Here is a 23598-nt window from a genome sequence, read left to right on the forward strand (position 1 = left end):
CCACCGGGGATTCCAGTGCCCTGGCCACACACACCCACCCCTCGCCCCGCCTGCCCTGCGTTCAGCCAACCGCTGCCAACCAAACAAGACCCCCGCCCACTTCAATGCTGCCCAACTCAGTCCTCAGAAGTCAGCTGCACAGGCCCTACTTTCCCTGGCACAGGGGGCAAACGAGGCCCACCTGGGAGACCAAACCTTTGAAATGTACAGTGTGGGGAAAACTTAGTGTTGGTGGGGAAGCAGCCGCTGTGGAAGTGTTTCCCCCTGTCCCCCACGCCCCCAGCACCACAGGTGTCACATGATGAGGCCGAGTGTCACTTCTCCCAAGAACACGTTTGAGGGGGGGTACCTGCTCCCCTTCAAGTCCTATGATGCGAGACCCCACCCGCTCGCCCCCGCGCCCCGCTCCCCATCAGCAGCATCGGTCACGTCATGGTGAACCAAACCCCGTGCTGTCCAGCAGGTCCCAGCAGCCTTCATGCACACGCGCCTTCCCCGACCACGCGCGGAGGTCCAGGGCGCGCCAGCCCTGGTGATAAAGCATTCACGACTCTTAAGATCCTTTCTTCCTTCACTGGGGAACAGCCCGTGAAGCTGGTAGACAAAACGTCACCTCTTCCTCCTAGCACCCATCAAAGTGGGAGGCCAGGACGAGGCTGGAATGGGATGGGGTGCCCAAGTGCGGGAGTGGTGACCCAAATCAAAGCTGGACCGAGCGAAAGGCCCCCCACTCCCGGCAGTGCTCCTTCAGCGGCGAGCTGACAGCAGCCGCGTGTCCAGAAACGCCATCACTGGTCTAGATAACTGGCTCCTGTGGATCAGACCGAAAACATCCAGGTGCTTAATGACTCTTGCACTCCCCTTCTTTCCAATCTGTCCTTTATGTTTTCCTAACATTCCAGTTATAATCTGGGTTGTTTTTCTGTTCTAGTGATCTCTCCAAAGGAGACCGATGATCCAGGGGTGACTTGGAATCGTGAGGAGATTTCTGAGAAGGGGGCGAGCGAGGATCTGAGACTGCGGGGTGCAGCGGGGGGAGGGGCTGTTTATACTCCCCCAGTTTGTCTGTGTGGAAAGAGCGGTGATGGTCCGAGGGTCCCTGGCCGTGGTAGCCCATAGGCGGGCGGTGATCAGACATTCGTCGGAAATCCTGCTGGTGGTAATTTTGAGGCCTGAATTCATCGGATCGCCTCCGTTTGGAGTCGTGATGGTGCCTGAAACAGAGATGCAAGGATCAGCTGGAGACCAAAGCCGGATTCCCACCTCTCCTCCGTCATCCACTGGCTCTTCCTCATGCACTCATATTTAAGGACACTTCCAGAAACACAGAGGCAAATACTTACATTACTAGGAATCGAAAAAAACAAAACTAAAGTAGTAACAAAGGGCTATTTTATACTTATTGGCAAAACACAGCCTATGAAATGACATAAGCTTCATCAAGTCTGCAGTGAAACAAGTACACACTTGAATCACTGATGGCTTTGTAAACTCACATTCCCTTCAGGAAAACTGGCAAGATCTACAAGCATCCTCATGTTCCTCGACCCAGCCCAGGAGAAAAAGAGCCACAGAAATTATTTTGTAAGTTATTAGTAACAGCAAAAATTATAACCTAAATATGCAACAATAAGTGCAGGGTTAATTAAATGATTTTAAAATGTACTCAATGCGAAGAATATTAAAATTTTTAGTCAGGACCATGGCAAACTGCTTGTTATACTGTTAACAGAGAATCCGTATAAGTCGACAACAAAAAGACAAACAATGCAATTCAAAAATGGGCAAAGGAGCTGAACAGACATTTCTCCAAAGGAGATAGACAAATGGCTACTAAGCACATGAAAAGATGTTCAACATCTTTAATGGACCTTAATCACCAGGGAAATGCAAATCAAAACTACCATGAGATACCATGTCATACCCATTAGAATGGCTGCATTCAAAACACTAAAAATAAATGTTGGTGAAAATGTGGGAAAATTGCAATTCTCACACATAGCTGGTTGGAATGTAAAATAGGTCAGCTGCAGTAGAAAACATTTTGGTGGTTCCTTAAAAGTTAATCATAGGACTGCCACTGACTAACAATTCCAATCCTAGGTATATACCCCAAAAGCACTGAAAACAGATATTCAAACAAACACTTATATACCATGTTCACAGCAGCACTATTCACAGGAGCCAAAAGGTGGAAAAACTCTAATGCCTATCAATGGATGGATGGATAAACAAAATGTAGCATGTACATACACTGGAACATTATTCACCCATGAAAAGAAATGAAGCACTGATACATGCTACAATGTGGATGAACCTCTAAAACATTATGGTAAACGTCAAAAATGCCAGTCACAAAAGGCCACATACTGTATGATTCCATTTATGCAAACTATCAAGACTAAGTCAGTCCACAGAAACAGAATGCAGAAGACTGGTGGTTGCCAGGAGCTAGGGAGAGAGAAGAATGGAGAGTGACTACTTAGTGGTTACAGAGTTTTCTTTGGGGTGACGAAAGTGTTTTGGAACTTGACAGAGGTGGTGCTTGCACAACACAGTGAATGTACTAAATGCCTCTGAATTGTTCACTTTAAAATAATTAATTTATGTTATGTGAATTTCACCTGAATAAAAGAGAGGGAGGGAGAGGGAGCGGGAGAGGGAGGGGAAGGGAGGGAGGGAGGGAGGGGAAGGGAGGGAGGGAGGGAGGGAAAGAGAGAGACTGTCCATATTCCAGCCAAGATGGAGTAACAGGGGCTACACTTACTCTCCTGCTGAAACAATCAGAAAGGGACAAAATGTATGGAACAATGGTTTTCAAGACACCAGATGTCACGTAACAAAGAACCGCGATCCCTATGGGATGAGAAACTAATGAGATAAGCCTTACAAGCACCAGATCAGGAGAAGCCCAGACTTCCTGAGTTGGGGTGGGGGTGTTCAAAGTGTAGAGTGCAAGAGAAGCAAGTTCTACAAAGAGAAAGAAGTTCAAAGAGCAGCAAAGGTTCCCCCTCAAGTGCTCAGCTGGATACCGCTCAGGGTGTATATGTGAGGAAACTACCCAAAGGCTAGGAGAAAAAAACACTGTGAAGGATGAGATGCCAGTGCTCTGTGCTCGCACAGAGGTGGAACAGTGCCTGTTCTCTTCTCACCAGCCAGATGGGAAAACCTCAAGATCCAAGGGCACCGGTAGAGTACCATGAGGGTCCTTGCCTCGGTGGTGGGAAATCATGAGCCTTTGCCTGAGCACTGCTCCAGTTCTGCCTAACAAATCCTAACAACAAGATCTGAAAGCATCAAACTGTTCCCAAGTAACCTAACTGTGTTTCATACAAAGCTCCAGAACGTTTATAGGAATACAAAACTGCCCAGCACTTAACTAGGTATCTAATCAAAAACTACCCAGCATAGAGAAATAATAGCAAAAATAAACAAATGGGACCTAATCAAACTTATAAGCTTTTGCATAGCAAAGGAAACCATAAACAAAACGAAAAGACAACCTATGGAATGGGAGAAAAATATTAGCAAACAATGCAACTGACAAGGGGTTAACTTCCAAAATATACAAACAGCTCATACAACTCAATAACAAAAAAAACAAACAACCCAATCAAAAAATGGGCAGAAGAACCAAACAGACATTTCTCCAAAGAAGACATACAGATGGCCAATAGGCACATGCAAAGATGCTCAACACCGCTAATTATCAGAGAAATGCAAATCAAAACTATAATAAGGTATCACCTTACACCGGTCAGAATGGCCATCAATAAAGTCTACAAGTAACAAATGCTGGAGAGGGGTGGAGAAAAGGGAATCCTCCTGCAACTGTTGGTGGGAATTTAAGTTGGTGCAGCCACTATGGAAAACAGTACGGAGGAGGTTCCTTAAAAAACTAAATATAAGAGTTGCCATGTGATCCAGCAATCTCACTCCTGCGCATATATCTGGACAAAACTGTAATTCAGAAAGAAACATGCACCTCTATGTTCATAGCAGGACTATTTACAACAGCCAGGACATGGAAACAACCTAAATGTCCATTGACAGATGAATGGACAAAGAAGATGTGGTACATACACACGATGAAATACTACTCAGCCATAAAAAAGAATGAAATAATGTCATTTGCTGCAACATGGATGGACCTAGAGATCATACTAGGTGAAGGTAAGTCAGAAAGAGAAAGACAAATACCGTATCATTCATATGTGGAATCTAAAAAAATGATTCAAAGGAACTCATTTACAAAGCAGACAGAGACTCACAGACACAGAAAACAAACTTATGGTTACCAAAGGGGAAAATATGTGGGGGAGGAATAAATTAGGAGTTTGGGATTAGCAGATACAAACTACCATATATGAAATAGATAAACAAGAAGGTCCTTCTGTATAGCACAAGGAACTATATTCAATATCCTGTAATAAACCGTAATGGAGAAGAATATGAAAAAGAAGAGAACCAGGAAAATAAGACCCATAATGAGGCAATAAATCAATCAATCGAAAGTGACCCAAATCACAGAATTAGCAGACAAGGATAGAAATACCATTTTGAAACTGTATACCAGATTTCAAAAGGTCAAAGAGAGACATGGAAGATTAAAAAAAAAAAAAAAAAAAAAAAAGGACCCAAATGCAACTTCTAGAGATAAAACTACAATGTTAAGAAATACAAAATATACTATCAATAAATGGGCCTCGAGGCAGATTAGACATTGAAAGAGACAATGTTAGTGAACTTGAAGACAAAGCAATAGAAACTTTCCAAATGAAACAGAGAAAACATAATTAAAAAAAATAAACCTAGCATCAGTGAGCTGTGAGACAAATTCAAGCAGCCTACCATAGGTGTAACTGAAATCTTCAAAGGAGAGTGGGGGAACAGAAAAAAGTATTTGAAGAAATAATGGTAAAAAATTTTCCAAATCTGATATAATGATAAAGGTGCAGATCCAAGAATTCCCAAGCACAAGAAACATAAGGAAAAATATACCATGGCACATTATAATCAAATTGCTAAAAACCAGTGATGAAGAAAAAGACATATTATGTAAAGAGGAGTAAAGATAAAGATGACAGATTTTTTCAGAAACAATAAAAGTAGAGAACAGAGGAACATCTTTAAAGTACTGAAAGGAAGTGTCAATCTATAAATTTATACCCAAAAGAAAATATCTTTCATAAGTGAAGACAAAACAAAGATTTCCTCAGACATACAAATGCTAAAAGAATTTATCACCAGCAGACCCACACTAAAACAGAAGTCCTCCGGGCAGAAGAGAAATGATACAAAATGGAAATACAGATCTACACAAAAGAATGTAGGGCAAATGCCCACTGGAGTCAGATAAGATGGTACAGAAGGGTGGGGGGTGAGGGGTACAGACCCCTCCTAACAGAGGCTTCTGCTACTCGGCCACAGCTGCTGTGCTAAAGCAGCCTGGTGTTACCAGATCCTCCAAAAGAAGGCAGGACATGGAGATGTTTATATGAAATTTTCCTATGTTAAATTCAAGGTGCAGTCAAAGCATGTCTTCAGCCTAGGGGAAACCAAAGTTGCTAGGAAGTTAAAATACAGCTAAGTCCTGAAATTAAGAAGAATAGATAAAACCTCTTCAGCCCTTCCTATATTTGCTAACTCTCACAACTACTCTCACAAAACCCTGGCCCATCATATCATGATATTATATAGTTGTAGAGAAGGGACAACTTCAAAAGACTCTGGACTGCTAAACTGTGGGCTCCTAGCACGACAGGACCACAGGCTGGGACCCACCTAGTGTGGCCGACAGCGTAGCGCAGAGCTTAATCATTTTGGTTGCAGACCCTAATATTTTATGGCTACCACTTCTCTAGATTTCCTCAGAGGACGGCAGAAAACTCCCCCTGCACAAGTGTGATGATGAAACCATAAATGGTTCCTTGGCCCAGAGAATAAAACTTAAAACCTGTAACTTGGCATTCAAGCCCCACCCCCACCATCCAACCTGTTCATCTTCTGGGCATCCCTTCCTGGGGGCCTATCCTTGGCCTGGGCCTGTGATGCCTAGTCCATCTCTCTCTGCTTAGCTGACTCTTCAGGGCCCAAACCAAGAATCACCAGCCTCCCCTCTTCCTCAGCCCTCAGGAAAAACTCAAAAATCCATTCTTTCAACCGTCCACTCAGCACACAATGTCAACTGCCTACATCATGATTTTCCCCCAACACTCTGAAGATGCCTTGATGGCAGAAACACAGCACCAGACTTGGGACCATGCCTGGCACATGGTAAGAATGAGCATCGGATGGATAAACACATTAAGTTTCTGTTGCTTGTCTCTCCACCTATAAATAGTAAGCCCCTGGCAGAGGTCAGTGCCTGGTGTCTGAGGGCCCTCTGCATACCGGTCATAATAATCCCTGTGTCCCCGGTGGTCTCGGTCGCTGCTGTACTGGTCATAAGGTCTCTTTCTGGACAGGTTGTTGGGTCGGTAGCTCCCTGAACGGTGGGCGTCCATGTGTCGCCGGTCCCCATAATGGTGGTCCTTGTACCAGTGCTGCTCGTACTGATGGTGCCTGTCACCACCCCAGGGTGGATTGCTATTGCCACCACCATAGTTGAACTTTCTTTCCCTCTGCCAGTCGCCTCGATCTGCAGAAAAAGAAGTAGTGATCTCATGATTCCAAGAACTGGCTGCATTTCACTTCCACTACAGTTTAAACTGAAAAGGCCTGACACATGTTACAAACACTACATTTCTTCCTTCTTGGCCTTTTTGCTGCTGGTTATCATACAAGTAATGAGTCCAAAATTCTTTCCCCAAAATATTAAGGCAAAAGAAAATTCACCTTTCTCCTTCTGAAATTTAAGAACCACTGTTTTCATTTTCTTTCTTCCTTTCTTTTCTGCTTTTCATTTTCTACACCTGCTTACCTTCCAACCTGGGGCTCACCCTTAAAATGAGACTTCATTAAAACAAACAACAACAACAACAACAACAAAAACCCAACACCAAACATTAATTTGGAAAAAGGCACTGCTGAGTTTCACAGCCACAAGGTAATACCCTCCATTTACACATCTAAGGTTTATTTACCTGCTGGTACCATCAGCTGTGCCTGGTCACTGAAAATCTTTCCAGACTATACCTACTGATCCTACTCTTCTTCCTTAGCCCACACCAAAAGAATGGCACTCCTCCTGTAAAAAGTGATTGCTCTAACTCTGGATTCTGTAACTGTCAAGGATAGAGACAAACTGAAATCTGTTTTGGCTTCAGTAAGCCTCCCTTTTCCCCTGAGGAGAAGAATCACACTTATCTGAATCCGAAAAGGCAGTGAAGACACAGAAGTAGAGGAAAGGAGGCTATACTGGGTTGAAACGCGGTCTCCAAAATGTATGTCCACTTAGAACCTCTGACTGTGACTTTACTTGAAAATAGGGTCTCTGAAGTTGTAATGACGGATCTCGAGTTGAGATCATCTTGGATTTACAGTGGGCCCTAAATCCAATGATAGATATCCTGTTAAGAGAAAGGCGTAGGGAGATTTGGGACAAAGAGACACAGAGAGGAAGGCCATGGAGAGATGAAGACAGAGAATGGAGAGATATTCACACAAAGATAGACAAGATGAAAAGGCAGAGGGCTATGTACCAGATGAAGGAACAAGATAAAACCCCAGAAAAAACAACTAAATGAAGTGGAGATAGGCAGCCTTCCAGAAAAAGAATCCAGAATAATGATAGTGAAGATGATCCAGGACCTTGGAAAAAGAATGGAGGCAAAGATCGAGAAGATGCAAGAAATGTTTAAAAAAGACCTAGAAGAATTAAAGAACAAACAAACAGAGATGAACAACACAATAACTGAAATGAAAATACACTAGAAGGAATCAATAGCAGAATAACTGAGGCAGAAGAACGGATAAGTGACCTGGAAGACAGAATGGTGGAATTCACTGCTGCAGAACAGAATAAAGAAGAAAGAATGAAAAGAAATGCAGACAGCCTGAGACCACTGGGACAGCACTAAATGCAACAACATTCACATTATAGGGGTCCCAGAAGGAGAAGAGAGAGAGAAAGGACCCAAGAAAATATTTGAAGAGATTATAGTCGAAAACTTCCCTAACATGGGAAAGGAAATAGCCACCCAAGTCCAGGAAGCGCAGAGAGTCCCATACAGGATAAACCCGAGGAGGAACACACCGAGACACATAGTAATCAAATTGGCAAAAATTAAAGACAAAGAAAAATTATTGAAAGCAGCAAGGGAAAAACGACAAATAACATACAAGGGAACTCCCATAAGGTTAACAGCTGATTTCTCAGTGGAAACTCTACAAGCCAGAAGGGAGTGGCATGACATATTTAAAGTGATGAAAGGGAAGAACCTCCAACCAAAATTACTCTACCCAGCAAGGATCTCATTCAGATTTGATGGAGAAATCAAAAGCTTTACAGACAAGCAACAGCTAAGAGAATTCAGCACCATGAGACCAACTCTACAACAAATGATAAAGGAACTTCTCTAAGTGGGAAACACAAGAGAAGAAAAGGACCTACAAAAACAAACCCAAAACAATTAAGAAAATGGTCATAGGAACATACATATCGATAATTACCTTAAACGTGAATGCATTAAATGCTCCAACCAAAAGACACAGGCTCGCTGAATGAATACAAAAACAAGACCCATATATATGCTGTCTATAAGAGACCCACTTCAGACCTAGGGACACGTACAGACTGAAAGTGAGGGGATGGAAAAAGATATTCCATGCAAATGGAAATCAAGAGAAAGCTGGAGTAGCTATACTCATATCAGATAAAATAGACTTTAAAATAAAGACTGTTACAAGAGACAAGGAAGGACACTACATAATGATCCAGGGATCAATCCAAGAAGAAGATATAACAATTGTAAATATATATGCACCCAACATAGGAGCACCTCAATACATAAGGCAACTGCTAACAGCAGTTATAAAACTGCTAACATCACTATAAAAGAGGAAATGGACAGTAACACAAGAATAGTGGGGGACTTTACACCTCACTTACACCAATGGACAAATCATCCAAACAGAAAATTAATAAGGAAACACAAGCTTTAAATGACACAACAGACCAGATAGATTTAATTGATATTTATAGGACATTCCATCCAAAAACAGCAGATGGCACTTTCTTCTCAAGTGTGCACAGAACTGTCTCCAGAATAGATCACATCCTGGGTCACAAATCAAGCCTCAGTAAATTTAAGAAAACTGAAATCATATCAAGCATCTTTTCTGACCACAACGCTATGAGATTAGAAATCAATTACAGGGAAAAAAACGTAAAAAACACAAACACATGGAGGCTAAACAATACGTTACTAAATAAGCAAGAGATCACTGAAGAAATCAAAGAGGAAATAAAAAAATACCTAGAAACAAATGACAACAAAAACAGGATGATCCAAAACCTATGGGATGCAGCAAAAGCAGTTCTAAGAGGGATGTTTATAGCAACACAAGCCTACCTCAAGAAACAAGAAAAATCTCAAATAAACAATCTAACCTTACACCTAAAGGAACTAAAGAAAGAAGAACAAACAACACCCAAAGTTAGCAGAAGGAAAGAAATCATAAAGATCAGAGCAGAAATAAGTGAAATAGAAACAAAGAAAATAGCAAAGATCAATAAAACTAAAAGCTGGTTCTTTGAGAAGATAAAATTGATAAACCATTAGCCAAACTCAACAAGAAAAAGAGGGAGAGAACTCAAATCAATAAAATTAGAAATGAAAAAGGAGAAGTTACAACAGACACCACAGAAATACAAAGCATCCTAAGAGACAAGGAACTCTACGCCAATAAAATGGACAACCTGGAAGAAATGGACAAATTCTTAGAAAGGTATAAACTTCCGAGACTGAACCAGGAAAAACAGAAATTATGAACAGACCAATCACAAGTAAAGAAATTGAAACTGTGATTAAAAATCTTCCAACAAACAAAAGTCCAGGACCAGATGGCTTCACAGGTGAATTCTATCAAACATTTAGAGAAGAGCTAACACCCACCCTTCTCAAACTCCCAAAACATTGCAGAGGAATGAACACTCCCAAACTCATTCTATGAGGCCACCATCACCCTGATACCAAAACCAGACAAAGATACTACAAAAAAAGAAAACTACAGACCAGTAACACTGATGAATATAGATGCAAAAATCCTCAACAAAATACTAGTAAACAGAATCCAACAACACATTAAAAGGATCATACACCACAATCAAGTGGGATTTATCCCAGGGATGCAAGGATTCTTCAATATATGCAAATCAATCAATGTGATACACCATATTAACAAACTGAAGAATAAAAATCATATGATCATCTCAATAGATGCAGAAAAAGCTTTTGACAAAATTTAACACCCATTTATGATAAAAACTCTCCAAAACTGGGCATAGAGGGAACCTACCTCAACATAATAAAGGCCATATATGACAAACCCACAGCAAACATCATTCTCAATAGTGAAAAACTGAAGGCATCTCCTCTAAGATCAGGAACAAGACAAGGATGTCCACTCTCGCCACTATTAGTCAACATAATTTTGGAAGTCCTGGCCACGGCAATCAGAGAAGAAAAAGAAATAAAAGGAATACAAATTGGAAAAGAAGAAGTAAAACTGTCACTGTTTGCAGATGACATGATACTATATATAGAGAATCCTAAAGATGCCACCAGAAAACTACTAGAGCTAATCAATGAATTTGGTAAAGTTGCAGGATACAAAATTAATGCACAGAAATCTCTTGCATTCCTATACATTAACAACGAAAGATCAGAAAGAGAAATTAAGGAAACAATCCCATTCACCACTGCAACAAAAAGAATAAAATACCCAGGAATTAACCTACCTAAGGAGGTAAAAGACCTGTATGCCGAAAACTATAAGACACTGATGAAAGAAATCAAAGATAACACAAACAGATGGAGAGATATACCAGGTTCTTGGATTGAAAGAATCAATACTGTGAAAATGATTCTACTACCCAAAGCAATCTACATATTCAATGCAATCCCTATCAAATTACCAGTGGCATTTTTTTACAGAACTAGAACCCAAAATCTTAAAATTTGTATGGAGACACAAAAGACCCCGAATAGCCAAAGCAGTCTTGAGGGAAAAAAACGGAGCTGGAGGACTCAGACTCCCTGACTTCAGACTATACTACAAAGCTATAGCAATCAAGACAATATGGTACTGGCACAAAAACAGAAATATAGATCAATGGAACAGGATAGAAAGCCCAGAGATAAACCCACACACCTATGGTCAACTAATCTATGACAAAGGTGGCAAGGATATACAATGGAGAAAAAGACAGTCTCTTCAATAAGTGGTCCTGGGAAAACTGGACAGCTACATGTAAAAGAATGAAATTAGAACACTCCCTAACACCATACACAAAAATAAACTCAAAATGGATTACAGACCTATGTAAGACCGGACACTATAAAGCTCTTAGAGAAAAACATAGAAGAATACTCTTTGACATAAACCACAGCAAGATATTTTTTGATCCACCTCCTAGAGTAATGGAAATAAAAACAAAAGTAAACAAATGGGACCTAATGAAACTTAAAAGCTTTTGCAAAGCAAAGGAAACTACAAACACGATGAAAAGACTACCCGCAGAATGGGAGAAAATATTTGCAAACAAACCAAAGGACAAAGGATTAATCTCCAAAATACATGAACAGTTCATGCAGCTCATTATTAAAAGAACAAACAACCCAATCCAAAAACGGGCAGAAGACCTAAATAGACATTTCTCCAAAGAAGACATACAGATGGCCAAGAAGCACATGAAAAGCTGCTCAACATCACTAATTATTAGAGAAATGCAAATCAAAACTACAATGAGGTATCACCTCACACCAGTTAGAATGGGCATCATCAGAAAATCTACAAACAACAAACTCTGGAGAGGGTGTGGAGAAAAGGGAACCCTCTTGCACTGTTGGTGGGGATGTAAATTGATACAGCCACTATGGAGAACAGTATGGAGGTTCCTTAAAAAACTAAAAACAGAATTACCATATGATCCAGCAATCCCACTACTGGGCATATACCCAGAGAAAACCATAATTCAAAAAGACACATGCACCCCAATGTTCACTGCAGCACTATTTACAATAGCCAGGACACGGAAGCAACCTAAATGCCCATCAACAGACAAATGGATAAAGAAGATGTGGTACATATATACAATGGAGTATTACTCAGCCTTAAGAAGGAACGAAAATGGGTCATTTGTAGAGACGTGGATGGATCCAGAGACTGTCATACAGAGTGAAGTAAGTCAGGAAGAGAAAAACAAATATCGTATACTAACGCATATACGTTAGAACCTAGAAAAATGGTACAAATTAACCGGTTTACAGGGCAGAAATTGAGACACAGATGTAGAGAACAAATGTATGGACACAAGGGGGGAAAGTGGCGGGGTTGGGGGGGATGAATTGGGAGACTGGGATTGACATATATACACTAATATGTATATAATGGATAACTAATTAAGAACCTGCTGCGTAAAAAAGTAAATAAAATAAAATTTAAAAAAAAAAAAAAAGAGATTGGAGCAGTGCAGCCACAACACCAAGGCTTGCTGGTAAGCAGTATAAGCCAGGATAGAGGCGTGCAACAGATTCACCCTCAGATCCTCCAAAAGGAACCAACTCTGCTGACACCTTGATTATCGAGTTCTGCCTCCAAAACTATGACAGAATACACTTCTGTTCTTTGAAGCCGCCCAGTTTGTAGTACACTTTGTTACAACAGTCTCAGGAAACTAATACAGAGGCTTAACTAGTAGGAACCATGTGGCCTCATGGGAAATCCATCTTCCAGCTACAATTCGTTACGATCAAAGACGTGCCACCAAATATATCTCTACTCATTTTGTTGGCTTTCTAGCATTTTTTACAGAGCCAAAGAATAATACCATAAAGGAACCTGTGTAGCTTAGAAATTTATACCGTCAAAACAATATATAGTCGACCAGCGGCTTAAATTCATTGCTGACCCAGGGTGGAGCAGGCCAGGGAACCAAGAAGTAAAAAACTTTTGACTATTCAACCTAAAAATTAACAAACAGCAAAAAGAGACACCTTCACAACATGAAAGGATCATCTGAAGATGGCTTCAAACTAAATAGAAAGGTAGGTTTCAAACAGGGTGTCAAGGTCTGTGGTACTATGGAGATGGCCAAGTCATTTATTTCCAGAGAAAGTAAACGGTGCTTTTCTTTCTTCTTGAACCCTCCATGGGGTAGATAACTGGTTAGGAAGTACTGACTATTAAGGAGAGGGATGAGAAATCCAAAGTTTACATAAAAGACGACAGTTAGCTTAGTAAGAAGAGTCCTTTCAAAGGATCAGAATATAAAATCAGTGACATCACATGAATGACATAAAACCAGTCTAATCCCAGGAGAAAAATCAATACAACTGATACAACTACATCTAAGAACATGGAAACATTTCCCAACCATCTTTTTGTACAGTCATTACCTCCCCCCACTAATAAAATGGTGTTCAATTAATTGAACTAAGATTTTTAAGATTGAAAGACATGGAACCTCTGCTTCCAGGTAATTCAGAGTAGCTGCCACAGAATCACACTCTGCCAAGAACAATACGAAACACCAGATAAACAGAAGATAATCCGCTTAAAGACATCAAAGAGCAGCCAAAGCAATGAAGACTAGAAGGACTAAGATTCCGAAGAGCAAAAAAACCCTCAGAGGTAATAACAGTTGACTTGACTTCTGCAGCCACTGGGGAGATCTGTGACTCTGAGCCTGGGCACGAAGCTGAATATCTGGGCTTTTCCCAGCCGAGAACCACTGCTGGAGAAACAGAGACACCGGCAGAGCTTTTGGCGGTCTTTCTAAGCTAGAGGGACACTGGACACTTGAGGGACTGCAAACACACAGCCAGTTTTCCCTTAGAACATTTGCTGAATCTGCAGGGAGCAGGAGGCTAAAAAGCTAAGCTAGATACCTTCTGAAAAGCAGAGCCGTTCAGGGCTGTCTCCCGGTGCCGAGGAAACCAAGATCCTAGTTTAAGACCTGCCAGTGGGGTGGGGCAGAGAGTGCAGCAGGCCCTCCGTCCGTACCCTGGAGAGCCAAACCCCAGGAACAGGGGGACCAAACGAGAACTAGATTAAGATGATCGACTCCCACTCCATGTGCCTGGGGAGGAAAGCGTAAATCCTCTCTGGGGCAGAGTGACATCATCTGGGGCTTCTACAATTTTTAAAACACAGTGCCTACCATCTAATCAAAAATAACCAGACATGCTAAAAGATAGGGCTGTTATGACTGAAAACCAAGGGAAAAAAAAAAAAAAAGCATACAATACAAATGGTTCACAATAATTCAGATATTAGAAATAACAGTCAAGAATTTTTAAATACCTATCATTAATGTGTTCCAAAAAAGAGGAAGAGATGGAGAAAATCAATTTTCCTAGAAACTTGAGAATTCTACTGGAAGATTAGAATGTACTTAAAAAAAAAAAAAAAAAAGAAATCCTAACACTGAAGTTTAGAAAAAAATGTATACTTCATTTTGATTATGGAACACTTGACTCTCTGTAAAATTTTATACTGTGCTTCTATATATACTATATTCTTTTAAGGTTTTGTTCTATATGCTTTATTCTTTTTACTACTTTTATCTTTAAAAGTAATTCATGCTCATTGTAACCAGTGAAGTAACAGACAATGGAGAAATTATTAATTTCCTCCAATCCGTCCACATTTTTACCAGCCTAAGGTAACTGGTATGTCTATGTTTTCACATCCTTCTCTATGCTTATACAAATATATTATTCAAATATATACCATAGAAAACAGCTTGGTGGTTCCTCAAAAAGTTAAACGTAGAATTATCACATGACCAAACAATTCCACACTCCTAGGTAAACATCTAAAAGAACTGAAAATAGGTACTCAAATAGTTGCATGCAAATGTGCACAACAGTACGATTCACAATAGCCAAAAAGCAGAAACAACCCAAATATCCGTCAACTAATGAAAAGACAAACAAATTCTAGTCTAACCATACAATGGGATATTATTCAGCCACAAAAAGGAATGAAATACTGATACGTGCTACAACACGGATGGACCTTGAAAACCGGGTGCCAAGTGAAAGAAGTCAGACACATATTGTATGATTCCATGTGATTCCTTTAATACAAAGAATCCAGAATAAGTAAACCTATAGAGACAGAAGACAGACTGGTGGTAGTCGGAAGCTGGGGAGAGGGGAGAATGAAAACTGTTTTTTCTTTGGGGTGAGCAAAGTGTTTTGGCACTTGATTTAGGTGGTGGTTGCACAACATTGTGAATGTACTAAATGCCACTGAACTGTTCATTTAAAATGGTTACGTTTATTCAATAAAGTTAAACACACACACAACAGAGAGTCTGTTGTTGTTGCTTTTTTTTCCCTCCAATTTTTTTTTTTAACTATAAAGCCAACTCATTTTTTTAACAACTGCTAATAATATAGAGTACAAATGTCCTATTATTCATCTAACCATTTTTCTATTAATGGGCAATTTATTTCCAGCTTTTTGCCATTATAAGGCTGTAACAGCATCCCCATACATGTATGTGTTTGCATTACTACAGGACAGACTCCCAGAAAAAGGGCCTACGTATTTAGATATTTCAGATTATTTTCTGGAAAGACTGTAGCAATTCACACTCCTAGCAACTTGTGTGCATTTCACCCTTTAATTTTTGCAGATCTGAATGGGTAAGAAATTGGTTAATTTATTCTTACTTTAATGTACATTTCCCCAGCAGCAACTGTTCATCTTGTCCTACTGGCCATTTGCATCTCCTCTTCCAAATGAATTCCCTATTCCTAACCTTTGTCCATTTTTCTATTTGGTTATCCTTCTGTTATCAATTCATAAGGAGTTTTTCAATATTAGCAGTTTTAATCATTTGACTGTCATATATAATGTAAATTGTTTCCCTGAGTCGTTCATTTGCCTTTTGCTTATTTATGTTGGTTATGTTCTTCTTAGAGTTGAATTAACAGCCTTTTGGATCTTTGTCTCATGCTTTATCTCACTGAGAAAAAAGAGGACAATAAAGTGATGGAAGAGAATAAAGCACAAAGGTCCAGCTACTGTCTTTGGGAAAAAAAAATGATTCTTCTTTCGGCACCTTTTTTTTTTTTTTTTTTTCTTAAACAACTGAGTTTTGTTTTGTTTTTTGGTATATCTATTTATTTATTTATTTTTATTTATTTATTTTTGGCTGCGTCAGGTCTTAGTTGCGGGGTGTGGGCCCTTCGCTGAGTCGCACACTCTCTATAGTTGTGGCGTGCAGGTTTCTCTCTAGCTGTGGCGTGCAGGTTTTCTCTCTCTAGTTGTGGCGCGCGGGCTCCAGAGTGCGTGGGCTCTGCAGTTTGCGGCACATAGGCTGTCCAGTTGAGGTGCCTGGGTTTAGCTGCCCCGCGGCATGTGGGATCTTAGTTCCCCGACCAGGGATCGAACCCACATCCCCTGCACTGGAAGTCGGATTCTTTACCACTGGACCACCAGGGAAGTCCCCATGGCACCTGTTTTTAAGACTTCACTGAATGACTCACCTGCATTACTGAAGTGTCTCTTGTTGGGGTGACTATAGTTATCTCTTGGGTGTCCATGCATCTGTGGGCCATGAGAGGCAGGCAAATGAGGCTTCTGAGGGTGAGGGTTGTGCGGGGTGTGGGACTGAGACATCAGGGAATCCCGGCTTGAACCCGAGGCCTCTGGTCGAAATGGTTTCTTACCACCAATCGCATCATCTTTCTTCTTCTGCTCCTGTAGAGTAAAAGGAAACCAAAGACCCTCAGGATCCCAGGTGGAATTCCCAAGAACAGTATAAAGATCACCACCTTTAAATATTTCCCTCTTGACTTTTGACAAGTCCCTCTCGGCTTCCCTGCTGTTTACTACCTTCTTAGGAAAAAATGCTCATAAATTCCACTGAGCTCCCAGGGCATGGACAGCCTCACAGAGCTCCACCTGCTGCTCAACCTGCTAGGCCACTACAAAGAAGCCAATCTCCAGTGACCTGCAGCTGTCAGAACAAGGGCCCAGGCCGCTGGATGTCACTGCACGGGGCGAGGAACAGGGGCCAGGCTGTCAGCACTCTCGGAAATTGCTCTCAGGCCATGTAAAACTGGGACCACCAACTTCTTCAGGCTAACTTGAACAAACAACCCCTGACTGGCCCAGTGGGAACTAGTTCCCATGCCAAAGTCATCAAGCTAAACGTCTAAACGTTTAAGTAACAACATATCTTTACCACACAAGTGAAATATTTGACATAAAAACATCAGAAAATACAATAAGGAAAAAATAAGAACTGTGAAGTGACCTAAAATCTCACCACCAAGGGAATTACTGTTAATAATTTGGTCCACGTGTTTCTGAGCCATTTTGTGTGTTCATACATAATACAGTACACCCCCCTAATCCACGGGAGATACACTTCAGGACCTCCAGTGGACGCCTGAAACTGCAGATAGTACTGAACCCTATATGTACTATGTTTTTTCCAATACATACATGCCTATGAGAGTTTAATTTATGAATCAGGCACAGTAAGAGACTATCCGAATTGCCAGCATCACTACTCTTGTGCTTTGGGGCTACTATTTAGTAAAATAAGGATTACCTGAACTCAAGCACTGCAATACCACAACAGTCGATCTGATAGCCAAGAGAGCTACCAAGTTACTAGTGGGCAAGTAGCGTATAGCGTGGATACGCTGGACAAAGGGATGATTCACGTCCCACGTGGGAGAGAGCAGGACGGCACGAGATTTCATCACGCTACTCAGACCAGTGCGCAATTTAAAACTTATGAATTGTTTATTTCTGGAATTTTCCATTTAATATTTTCAGACCATGACTGACTGCAGGTAACTGAAACTGTGGAAAGCAAACCACAGTGGGGGGAACTGCTGTCTGTGTGTGTGCGCATGAGTGCGTGTGCGTTTTTTAAACAAAAATATTATTTGATATTCTTTTTTTTACTTAATGTATTGTAAAAATCTTATGTGAATACTTACTTCCACAATATTATATTTATAGTTGAATATTCCCTGATATGGATATATCGAGTCATTTCCATATAATCATGTTTAAACCCTTAATTATCTCTTTCGACTAAATTCTTAGAAGGAGAATTGCATGTTTCAGTCTTTTGGTAAATCTTACTAAACTGTCCTCCAGAAAGGTTGTGAATGTATACTATAACCCCAACTAGTGGGATCACTACTTTGATTATTCACCTTATCCTAACTTCTGATACCTAGACTAATGAAGCCCTTTACCCTTTACATCATTTGTCCAACCTCACTCATCCTAACTTTCACTCTTTCCTAGAGGGCCTTTCCCCAACCATTGCATTCCCTCCTGGGGCTTTTCCTGACTATTCTTTCAGAGACTTTTTACAATGTATAAAATTCACAGTAACATTTAGCAGTATTACTATACTATTCCTGTATATTACTGTTCTACCATATTCTTCCATGTAGAATTAAATTATAAACCACTTGAGGGTGCTACTCCACAGCTCAGCACAGTGCTGGGCACAGGATATGCTTATGCAACAAATACTTCTGAGCACCTGCCCTGCGCCTGGCACCATTCCAGGTGCTGAGGATACGGGAGAGGATGAGAGACATAAGACCTCAGCCTTGACATGGCAGTGAAGGAGGTATTAAATGTTCCTAGACTGGAGCTACATGGCTAATTGGGGTAGGGCCCACGTGGCAAGTCACCAGATCTGCAAACGGACATGGCTGAACAAGGAACGCTGCCCCTGCAGCATCGGCCAAATCACTTCATGCCCATGCCCCTCCACCAAAGAAGGGGAGGCAGCTTCTGGGCACCTTCTCATGTTTGCTCCTTTACATGAGCGGTTGGGACCCTACGTACAAAAGCTAGAAGGACACCAAGTACACGTGGACCAGAAAAGAACAGAAAAATTATGTGCTGCCCATAACTGTTATCTTTCAGGAGCCACGTTTATAAGCTACCATAAGACATGTGCATATGGAAGAAAAGCCCTGGTGAATAAATGATTCCAGGATATAAGAACACAGAGGAACAACTCCTTGTCAGAATTTCCACACTGTCTGGTTCCAATACATTGGCTATTTTACCCATCGGGTCTTAGGTGTTAGTTTGTCTACTTGTGGAACATGTGGAGAAACTGCACAGCTAACACAGTGAAAGAGCCCACCATCCAAGACAGGCTGGGCTGTGGTGGGCTACTGCACCCCCTCTTGGACCTAGACCTCCATCTGCAAAGTAAAGGCAGAGAACCCGTGCCCTTTCTAGCACCAACAACCTATGAGTCTATGATCATCTCCTCAGGAAAAAAACAGTAATTAGGAATTTTTCTGTGGAAATGGTTTTTATCTGTTTGTATGAATTAGAATTAAATTTGTATTTTACCTCTTCTTCTTGAGACCTTTTCTTGTGAGCCATCTTGTATAACTTATGCAATTTTCGAGCATCAAATTCTGTAAACTTGGAAACAAAAATCCAGAGGTTCCTTAAAAAAAAAAAAAGAATTTGTTCTGGTGAATTACAGAATTTTAAAAATAACTATTCTCTTTATAGATGGCAAGTTATTGAATTTTGCTGTGGAATACTCTCCAAGCATAGAAAATAAGTTACAGAAATAATCTTTCAGGTCTTGGCATCAATAATAAATACACCTTTAAATGCTACTGTCAATAGAATTTGACCTAGGGGTCTGGAGACGAGGGTTCTGTCTCACAGCTAAAACCCCTCTAATTTATTTCACTGGCACCTAGGACTCCGGACCTAACGTCTTCCTCCACACCTTCTGCACTCCCTGGACTCTGCCGGGCAATCTGTCATTACCGCCATATCCCAGGTGGGGACCTATGTACGGCTGGGCATCTCTGCATTGCTGCCCCTTCTTGCCTCCCAGTCGTTCACCACCAAGGCCTGTCATTTCTACCTTAAAACTCCAAGGGGCTCTTCTCCTCCAATTCCATTGCACTCACTCTAGCATGGCATTACTGTCAACAGGGGAGTGACTGGTAAAACGGGTGTGTAGAACAAGGAGGCACAGGTACCCTCCGTGAGCTGGAAGGGAAGGCTCACATCCTCGCACACTTCCTGGAGAGCAGTCACACCACACCGTGCCATGCCACTCAGAGGACACTGCCCTGGCTCCTGACAAGTAAACCTGCTGCATAGTGTGGAAAACCATTGCCTTCCTTTCTAAAGCCTTCTGTAATAGGGCTTCAGTCATCTTAACGAACTGCCTTTAAACCCTAAGACCCTCCCAGTCCCCTCACTGTCCCACTTTCAAGGCTTTGCTGAAGCCTGAGACCTCTCCTCATCTAAGCAGGTCCACTCTGCTCTTCCATGCCGGCTCGAGTGTACATGCCCCGCCCTCAGAAGACTTCCCTCCCTCACTACTCCTCTGCATGTGCTTATTCCTTCTTGGAATTCCTACTATAGTTGATCTTCCAATCACCACTTCATCATGGACAGTTTCTCACAAGTGGGCAAGGAACTCCTTATGAACCACAGCAGGCCAGGACCATAGTACCTGGCACATCTAAACAAAGACTGGCCCCAGTGCACAGTATCCAGCCCAGCTTCGCGGATCTATACGTTAAGATGATGCATTTTCGTTATCTTCCAATAGGGACTAAGCTCAGTATACAGAAAGCCAGATGGCTAGATACAGGGATCTGGTTTGGTAACAGTGTAAAACGGAAGTAAAGTCACATTTCAAAACTTAGATCTTCTTTTTTTAATGGGTGTGAAGCATGCTATGGATAGCATCATGACAGAAGGTTTTCTTAAATCTCTTTTTCACTCAAAAGCCAATCCACTGATATTAGGTATATCATACAAAGATAATTACATTAACCATGAAGTATCAACATATGAGTTCAACGTAACTGTGGAGTATGGAAAGAGACTTAATGTTACAACTGTCCTTGAGAAATTCCAGTCATGTTTTCTTAAAACATCAAAAGTCAATGTATAAATGAATATATGTAAGTCATAATGCCTTACAAACTGAAGTTCTGGATTAACTGCATTAATCCAAATTACTTCCACAGTTCTCCAATTATTAAAGAGAAGAGAACTCATAGCTCTGGTGGTTTTAGCCTTTGCTTCCTTGCATGAGGTTAGCAGAGAACTAACCAATTAGTTATTATATTATCTCTGAGTATTAACCTGAGATGGGTAAAGTAGTGAAATTATAGATGGTTTCTACCCCTTCCAGGTCTAAAGACTGAGTCTTTATTCTGAGGACAGGCCAGCAAATCCAGTCTCACGGTATTTCTCGCATAAAGTAATGACATCATCCTACCCATTCAAAAGATTGGTCTCAGAGGAATGGCCTATTTCAGGAAAAGGAAACTGAAGCCTGCAGGTATGTTGCTAACAGACTGCTTTTGCTGGGAAAACAATTGTTCATTAGGTGGCTATGTCATGTTGCATAAAACAAAACAGAACCCCTAACACACACTTTGTCATCAAATCAAACCAGGCAATTTGAGGCTGCAGCTGCTTACCTCCTCCACAGTTTGATGTGCTCCTGGTCTGAGTAAGCTTTAAGGCACTCGGCTATCCGGTCCCCGATTTTCAGCAGGCAGTTCCGGGTGTGCTCCAGCTGTTCCTGTACACTGAGCCCCTTGTCAGGTTTATCCAACTGTTTCAGTGCCTTTTTCACAGGCCTCATCCTCTCCTTACACTGGAACAGACCAAGAGTAGAGACATAAAACATCTGCAGCAAAGACAGCTTCAGCTGTGCTTACTGTGCCCTAAATTCCCAGAGAACACACAGCGCCCCCCAGGCCACATAATCACTAGAGGAGAAGCAGGTAATGGCAAGGGAACAAGTATAAATGTTAGAGTCGGAAAAACCTGAGGTTCAAGTCCCAGCTCCATCACTCAGGGCGATGACCTTTACAGCTTACCTGGCCTCTCAAAATGCTGCTCTGTTTCCTCATCTGCAAGAGGGGCATGATAATCTCCCAAGGCCATTATGAAGATATAATGAGAAGCAAAATTATAGACCTAACCTGAAAACGTCCCATCACAAACTATCTAAAACTACAGGATAAAATATTTACAAGTCCTTTAGACTTGTAAGAAACTGAGGGAAAGGTTTCCAGATAAAGATAGTAGACTGAACACAAGAATCTTTTTCTCCCCCTCCCCATCCACTAAAACAACAGTAAAGGAATCGCCGTAAGAAGAGATAAGCCCACAAAGACAGGGAAAATGAGAGGAAGCAACAGCAACAAAATATTGGCAGCAAGTGAAATGACTTAATAGACCTGAGACAATGAAATCCTAACCCAGCAGTGGAGAGAGCTGAGAACCAACCTGATTTATACTGCAATTCCTGCAAAGGCTAGCTAAGTATCTCTGGAAGTAGCGATGAGGGCTAAAAATAAGGATTTTGTTTTGTTTTGTTTTGTTAAGACTGCCTAAGAGGAACAGATTTATAATAGACGCCCAGACTTCCAACTCTGCCCGACAAAAGATATGGAGGTTTATTCTCTGGAGAGGATAAAAGAAAAGTCTCTGAACTGGGCTACACAGGCATAGTTGAGAGGCAAGGCTACTACACTGAGAATAGCATTGTATGAATATATGCATATTAGATAAGCCACCGTCCAGTCTTTTTATTTATTTGTTTATTTTTTGCCTCTCAGATTCTAGAACGAAGAAAGCCAGGCCTTAACCCTCCAGTCAGGAGACTGGAGGATTCTCATCCCCAAAATCCGACCACCCAAGAGGAAGAACCAAATGATGCTGATTCCCCACTGGAAGTTTTCCAAGGAAGCAGCCCAGCCAGATCACCCTACAGAGAACACTCTCAAAGTCGATCAAGCCCCACCCACATGTTCAGAGCTTCCAATCAAGATGTTTAGTCCCTACTCTTAAATACGAGCAGACAACCAAGGATTACCAAGCCATTTGAAAAATATCTAACATGGGTGACAGAAAACAAATCTAAGAGAAATATAAAAACATTCAGAGAACCATGTGGGGAAAAAAGATCTTGGAAATAACACATGACGAGAGAAATGAAAACCTCAAAAAAAAAATAATGGCAGATAAAGCTGAGGAGATCTCCAAGAAAGCAGAGTTAAAAAAGAAGAAATGGAAGAAAGTTTAAGATAATATTAGGGACCACTCCCAAAGTCCAATATCCAAAAAGTAGGATAAAATTAAGAACTGAGGAGGAAATTATCACAAAATAATTTAAGAAAATTTCTCTGACCTGTAGGGCATGGTTGTCAGCCACTAAAGTATCTAATATAAGGAACTATTAAGGCACGTGTCCATGTAACTTCAGGAGAGTGAAAATCTGACAAACTTCCATCACTTTGTGATAATTTCCATAGCTATATACTTACAATTTATTTTCCAGTATTGTACTTAAATTTTTTAAAAGGACACAAAATAAACTGGAAGATACATGACTGTAACAGATAAAAGATTAGTATTGCG

General features: G+C 41.1%; 1 protein-coding gene across 5 annotated transcripts in view; it reads right to left on the reverse strand.

Moving 5' to 3' along the window:
* Positions 1-408: 408 nt before the first annotated feature.
* CHD2 (chromodomain helicase DNA binding protein 2) overlaps positions 409-23598 on the reverse strand; it is a 116772-nt gene continuing 93582 nt past the window's right edge. For all 5 annotated transcript variants that reach the window (XM_068557201.1, XM_068557182.1, XM_068557191.1 and 2 more), the window contains 5 exons: positions 21648-21826; positions 19531-19630; positions 16668-16881; positions 6394-6640; positions 409-1214 (listed from right to left, as the gene is read on the reverse strand). In XM_068557201.1, coding sequence (XP_068413302.1) covers positions 881-1214; positions 6394-6640; positions 16668-16881; positions 19531-19630; positions 21648-21826 — 1074 coding nt within the window. In that variant the 3' untranslated portion in view covers positions 409-880. The remainder of the gene's footprint in view (positions 1215-6393; positions 6641-16667; positions 16882-19530; positions 19631-21647; positions 21827-23598) is intronic.

This window comes from Eschrichtius robustus, chromosome 1 (assembly GCF_028021215.1).
Source record: "Eschrichtius robustus isolate mEscRob2 chromosome 1, mEscRob2.pri, whole genome shotgun sequence".
NCBI classification, from domain to species: Eukaryota; Metazoa; Chordata; class Mammalia; order Artiodactyla; family Eschrichtiidae; genus Eschrichtius; species Eschrichtius robustus.